The following is a 6,998-nucleotide window of genomic DNA, read 5'->3' on the forward strand; positions in this document are numbered from 1 at the left end:
AAACTGGTAACCTGTAAAGGCTTTTAAGGTGTCACCTATGGAGATTTTTGGGTACTGTAGTTTGTCACCTTTCCACAAACGTACTCAATTGTAAAGTGTGACATGTTGAGTATCAGTTTACTCGGCGTAACATATCTTTCTCCCAAAAATCAGGTATTAAATTGTGTTTTCCACATTTTGTTTGCTCCTAACCCAGTGATTGCAGCAGCTCGCACCGATTAAACCTGAAGATTCCTACAGTATATTAGCACACCTTAAATAGAAGTGGACTTTGTTACATGGCCAAAAATCAAGTCATGCGGCTGTTAGGTTTTGCCTTTACTTCCACTTGAAGATTTTGTAATGAGAACCTACTTCACTGCTCCCAGCCCTTGGCCTGGTTTACCCCCAGCAGCCCTGCTATGATGGTATGTGTGCTGTGCTGATTTACCTCTTCATGGCATCAAGGGGGTTGCCATGAAGGGGGAAAAAAAAAGGGGCAGTAGGCACTCCTGCATTCCCCCCCCAAATGCATTGCGTTTCTTCAGAGGGTGTATACCTATTTAGCTATGAGCATTGGAAACGCTTTGGAACTTCAGGGGTTTGGTGAGCTGTGGAGGTGATTGTTGCAGTAGTTGACAATCTATACAGCACAAACTAAATTGATTACTTGCAATCTAATGTTGCTCACTGTACTGAACAGCTTTGAGGATTGAATCTTATTACTTTATTTGAAAGCAGTTTACTATATGAATCATTTGATCATATGTAATTTACAAATTCTAGTTTCTAAAAAAACAAACTGTCTTGTCTCCACAGTTTATTATCCTGGTCGTGGACAGCACAGACAGAGAGCGTCTTTCTATCACAAAAGAAGAACTCTACAGAATGCTGGCTCACGAGGTATGTAACAAGCTGAGAAAAATGCAAACGTCTGGTTATTACAAGCTTGTGATGTGCCACATGTATTTTAAGCCCACATCATAACCTTTCAGGTCGGATTTTGTTTCTGGTTCTGTAGTGTTTGAGGTTTACTACTTTTACATGCTAAATTCTGCTGATGCAATCATAAAAGGTACGATTTCTTAAAACTGGTATATTTTGAAACTTGTGATCCTTTCCCGTGCTGACGTTAAAGCAGAACTTCAGGCTTTTTTTTTTTTCCTCTTTGCAGTGGGGCTGTGCCTGCGCAGCATGGGTTAACTACTTGTTTTTGTCTAGGGGTTCTTAAAGCAAGTGATATACTCATCTAAACATACAATCTTCCCAGTGCAAGACCAGCGGTTTGGTGCAGTGGACTTTTCCTGACATCTTTCCCATAGACCAGCAGTGGACATGAAGATGTCAGCCCATCGCTGGATGAGGGGGCAATGTTTTCAGGTGGATCCAAGGATTGGGTGAGTATAGGCTGTGTGTTCACCCCTAGACAAAAAAAGTAGTTAATGCATGCAGTGTGGGCACAGACCCACTACATAGAAAAACATTTTTTAACTTGAGTTGAGCTTTAAACATTCACTGCGTCTATTGAGCTCAAAGCAAATTATATCTGCCAAACAGATATTGCTGCAAAATCTGCTTCTGTAAGATTGTTTATCAGTTTTAATGTGTGTCTGTTCCTTGAAAATCTTACTTGTATGCTTTAATAATGTTTTAGGTTGGTGTGGGTGCTACCGTAAGGCCAGAAATGGTAATTGGCCAGGATATAACTCAACATTGAGTATTATTTTAAAAATGTTTTTGTAATCTGTGTGCGCTCAGGCGCTGTTGTACACGCCCTGTCTTTTCTTTGTATGACCCATTTTTGTGTCTTCTGCCTGCACAGTCACTTCCCCCCCCACACTGACTTAATATAACCTTGCAAAGGAGAATAAGGGAAAAGGTGTGTCTGGGTTTTTGGGCAGGGTGTATTTGATTTAAATCACTAGTAAGAAGGCTTGATTTTAAATTATAATTTTTAAAAAGCAACTGTCATCTCTGTCTCGCAGCGGCTACCCCTTTGACTCGCTGTTGACTCACAACAGTCCCATTCATTTTAATGATGCGGCAGCAACAAAGCAAGATGAGGGATGTGGCAGCAGATTCATTGAATGAGTTTACCAAAAAAGTAAATATTGCAGAATATACAGCCTCATGCATAACTAAGCTCCATTTAATGCTGCATAAACTAAATTAATAAAGGAGTTGTAGAAGTCAGAAGGTTTTTATCCTAATGCATGCTATGTATTAAGGTAAAATACCTGTGTGTAGCAGCCTCTCCAGCACCCTCTCATACTTGCCTGAACCCCCTCTTTCTAGCAATATCCATGAGTCCCTCGGCCGTCTGGGACTCTCCCTCCTGATTAGCTGAGTCACAGCCACGGTGCCATTGGCTCAGATGGCTGTCAATCAGTCAGCCAATCAGGGGACAGGGGGTGGGGCCAAACTGCAGCTCCGTGTCTGAATGAATACACAGAGCTGCATCTCGCCTCGAGTGCCCCCATAGCAAGCTGCTTGCTGTGGGGGCCCTCAATAGGAGGGAGGGACCCGACAAGTTCCAGACTGCCCTGTGCAAAAACAACTGCACAGAGGAGACAAGTATAACAGGTTTGTTTATTGTTTTTTAAAAAAAGGAGACTTTACAATCACTGTCAATGTATCTTAAATAGAAAACTATCTTTGGGTAGATTTTTACTCCAAAAGGGGGGGATTTTGACCGGAGTTGGGCTTTTAAGCCTTTTTTGGGAACTAATGCATTCTAGTTGGGAGGTGGACAGGGGAGGCTACATGTTCTGAATCCTCTATTATATTAAAGGGGTTTTAAAGGCAGAAGGTTTTTTTAATCCTAATGCATTAGGTTAAAAAGCCTTCTGTGTGCAGCAGCCCCCAAAATACTTAGCTGAGGTCCCTCTAGCTCCAGCAATGTTGTAGGAATGTCTCAGCCATCCAGGAGTCCCCTCATTGGCTGAGACAGCAGAGTGGCTCCATTGGCTCCTGCTGCTGTCAATCAAAGCCAGTCAGCCAATGAGAATAGAAAGGGGGTGGACCAGGCGGCAGCTCTGTGTATGAATAAACACACGGAGCTGTGACTCTGCTCAGGTGCCCCGATAAGCTGCTTGCTGGGGGCACTCTACAGGAGGGAGGGGCGAGGAGAGGCAAAGAGGGACCCAAAAAGAGGAGGATCCAGGCTGCTCCGTGCAAATCCACTGCAACAGAGTAGGGTAAGTATGACATGTTTGTATTTTTTAATTTAAGAGTGGAGACTTTACAATCACTCTAAAGCTGGTCTTACGTTGATGATGGCATAACTCTGTGGGCCTATTAATTTCTACTTTACCAGCATACATAGCTTGAGTTTGTCTGACTCCTGAATTGGCAAGGTGTGGGTGGCCCTATTGGCTTCATCTGTCTTAACAAACCTTGACTGAAAAATTAACTGACCCTGATGGAAAATTGTCATCCGCGCAGTGATTGCATGTGGGTGCTACTGTGTGGTATGTGCTACAAAAACCTTGAGATATTTCAGGGAGTTAGTCACAAGCAAAAGTAGGCCATTGTAGGCTTCAGACTCTGAGTTTCCAAGTTCTGAAGCAGTGATGATTAAATGCTTTTTCAATACAAATGTTAGAAATGCTGTGGAACTAGTATGCAGCTTCTGGCAGAAACTAAAAGCAGCAACTTTATTATGGGGTAGATTAAAGGAGAAGTACAGGCAAAGTTTGTTTGGCTGTACTTCTGTGGATCACAAGAGTGAAGTTACTTCTGCACTCCTGTGACCTGTTTAGAGCAGACAGCGGGCTGAATCCTGCTGTCCGCTGACGTCACAGAGCCGGTCAGGCTAAGGAAAGATTTCGACAATGAAGTTGGGATCCGACCACATGCCCGCTCTGGCTCTCAGCAAGCAGTTGAGAGCCTGGGCCAGCTGCTTCCGCCCTCTCCACAGCCCAGCAGAGAGCTGGTGATCGACAGTCACTAGCTCTCTGCTCACGGAGCTCTGAGAACCGAACAATCGGCGGTGTTTGCTCGGTTCTCAGTGTTAGAGCCAGCGGGGAACCGATGCTGAATCCACCTAGGTAAGTATAATTCAGAAAAAAAGCCAAACCCCATACTTCTTTTAGGGAAATGGGAAACTTCAGTCCTTGTGACAGGAATGGGTGATTTTTAGCTTGCGTCATGTAGCACAAAGGCCAGAGAAAGGGAGACTAAGCCTGGGAGCTTTTCATTGTCACGTTATGAAACCCCTTGGAGGCTATTAGTCATCACAGAAGCTCTTGGTAAAATCAGGTTGCTTAAATTGCACAGGTTTAGAAATCTACACAATTTGTGTATAAAGGCAAGCTTGTTTCATGTGACACCGAAGATTTTCTTTATACATTTTCCTCTCTTGTGTGGGTCTAATGTTATGCCCATCTATGTACATAATATTTATTACACTGATGAAAAAAAAAATTCCCATACACCCAAACAAGTACTGGTTCAACAGACTGGACTAATTTTGTTTAGTGTGTGGCCGTCCTCGCAATATTTTGATTTGACTTCTGTCAAAGGGATATGTTGGGAAAATTTTCCTCAATCAGCAGCTGCTGATCAGTGCAGTCTGACAGTGGTGCATGCCACTGTTAGGATTCAATGTCCACGTGGTTTAAGGGAAATAAAGAAAATATGTATGGGGCCTCTCTTAGTGTAAAACTGTACAGTTTACACTTGTCACATTACCACTACAGTACTTAGTGTTTCCAGGTAAATTGTACCTTGTTTTTTTCTGGGCGAATTGGTCTTTCATTTGGTGATATGGTTTGCTGATGTCAGCGTGTATGGCATCATGTTGGTGAGTGGTTTGCTGATGTCAGCGTGTATGGCATCATGTTGGTGAGTGGTTTGCTGATGTCAACGTTGTGAATCGAGTGGCCCATGGTGGCGGTGGGTTTATGGACATTGAACATGGGTGCATTTAATTGATGGCATTTTGAATGCAGAGATAGTGTTGAGATCCTGAGGCCCATTATTGTGCCATTCATCCACGACATCACCTCATGTGGCAACATGATAATGCACGGCCCATGTTGCAAGGATCTGTACAGAATTCCTGGAAGCTGAAACCATCCCAGTTTTTGCATGGCCAGCATACTCACCGGACATGTCACCCATTGAGCATGTTTGAGATGCTCTGGATCAGCGTGTTCCAGGTTCTGCCAATATCCAGCAACTTCGCACAGCCATTGAAAAGGAGTGGACCAACATTCCACAGGCCACAACACAATCAACAACTAAACTAATCAGCCAAGCGCTCACTGCAATGGGGGTGACAGGCGTGCTGCTCTCCTCGGGTAGGGAACTCAAGCGTAAGCACATGAAAAAGGAGGCGCAAACACCTAGTGCATTACCCGTGATCACCTTAAATGTTTTATTAAAATGCCAAAAACATTCTCACAGACATGAAGAGTAAAATCGTATTACAAGAGTCCACCACACGTGGAATGGAACATGTCCCTGTAGACAGGACCTCTGACGCCTTTCGGGAGTCGAGCTCCTTTTTTCAGAGCTGGTCTTCCAGCAGGCCCAAATAAATACTGACAATTAGACAGTTACCTCCCGCTTCCTGTGGGCGATGGGCGGGACCGTCCAGCACACAGACCAACCCGCTGCCCTCATGTGTTTCAAGGTGTTTCTAGTGCCCCAACTGATACTTGGTCCAAGCTCTGAATAAGGGAGCTCGACTCCCAAAACGTGTCAGCGGTCCTATACAGGGACATGTTCCATTCCACGTGTGGTGGAGTCTTGTAATGCGATTTTACTCCATGTCTGAGTGTTTTTGGCATTTTAATAAAACATTTTTTAAGGTGATGATGGGTAATGCACCAGGTGTTTGCGTCGCCTCCTTTTTCACAATCAACAACCTGATTAACTCTATGCAATGGAGATGTGTTGCACTGCATGAGGCAAATGGTGGTCACACCAAATACTGCACATTTTAGAGTGGCCTTTTATTATGGCCAGCCTAAGGCACACCTGTGTAATAATCATGCTGTCTAATCAGCATCTTCATATGCCACAGCTGTGAGGTGGATGGATTATCTCAGCAAAGTGCTCACTAACACAGATTTAGACAGATTTGTGAACAAGATTTGAGAGAAATAGGCCTTTTGTGTACATAGAATAAGTGTTGCGTTTTATCATTTTGTTCTGTGTGTGTATGTGTATGTGTGTGTGTGTGTGTGTGTGTGTGTGTGTGTGTGTGTATATATATATATATATTGTATGGTATGTATGTATGTATAGGGATGTATAGGGATGTATAGGGATGCACCGAAATGAAGCCGAATAATAATGAAATGTTTGGCCGAAGGCCGAATACCGAACGCGGTGTTTCGCATTTTTTCCATTTATTTTGCCAATTTTTTGTCCTCTCTTGTCCTCTCGTGTGTCTCTCTCTCTCTTGTCCTCTCATGACTCTCTCTCTCTTGTCCTCTCTCTTGTCCTCTCATGTCTCTCTCTCTCCCTAAATGTTACTGTAGGGAATGGGATTCAGTGCACACTGCAGCCTTTTACCGTAGGGTTAATGTTAGTGACACTGTAGGGATTGGGAAGGATGCTGGGAATGGAAATCAGGAAGCATGCAGGCAGCCTTGTAAATTTTAATTGCAGATACAGGGCACTGGGCAGGTCAGGGTTAATGTGGTAACATCAATTACTCAGTGACAGTCAGTCAGTGTCAGTGTGAACTCGATCAGATTATACAGTGACAGACAGTCTCTCATAGTGGTGGTAGTAGGAGCCTGGAAAGGAGCACAGCCGCATACATACATTACTCACTCGTGCACTGCAGCCCGCCCCACACATTCAGTGAGTCTTACTCTCCTCCCTAGTTTTTTCAATGGCACATTCAGGAAGCCAATCACGCCGTGAGTAGCGGCACAGCGGAACCAATCAGGTGTGCAGGCACGCGTGATTGGTTTGCTGTGCAGCTAATCACGGCGTGATTGGCTTCCTGAATGTGCCATTGAAAAAACTAGGGAGGAGAGTAAGACTCGCTGAATGTGTGG

The 6,998-nt window shown here is 44.1% G+C and overlaps 1 protein-coding gene across 1 annotated transcript in view; it reads left to right on the top strand.

Moving 5' to 3' along the window:
• Nucleotides 1-6,998, top strand: part of ARL5B (ARF like GTPase 5B) — a 122,945-nt gene that overhangs the window by 84,079 nt on the left and 31,868 nt on the right. The window contains exon 4 of the mRNA XM_082258807.1: nucleotides 799-882. Within this exon, the coding sequence (XP_082114933.1) occupies nucleotides 799-882 (84 nt within the window). The remainder of the gene's footprint in view (nucleotides 1-798; nucleotides 883-6,998) is intronic.

The sequence above is a fragment of the Pelophylax lessonae genome (assembly GCF_965119305.1).
Source record: "Pelophylax lessonae genome assembly, chromosome: 5".
NCBI classification, from domain to species: Eukaryota; Metazoa; Chordata; class Amphibia; order Anura; family Ranidae; genus Pelophylax; species Pelophylax lessonae.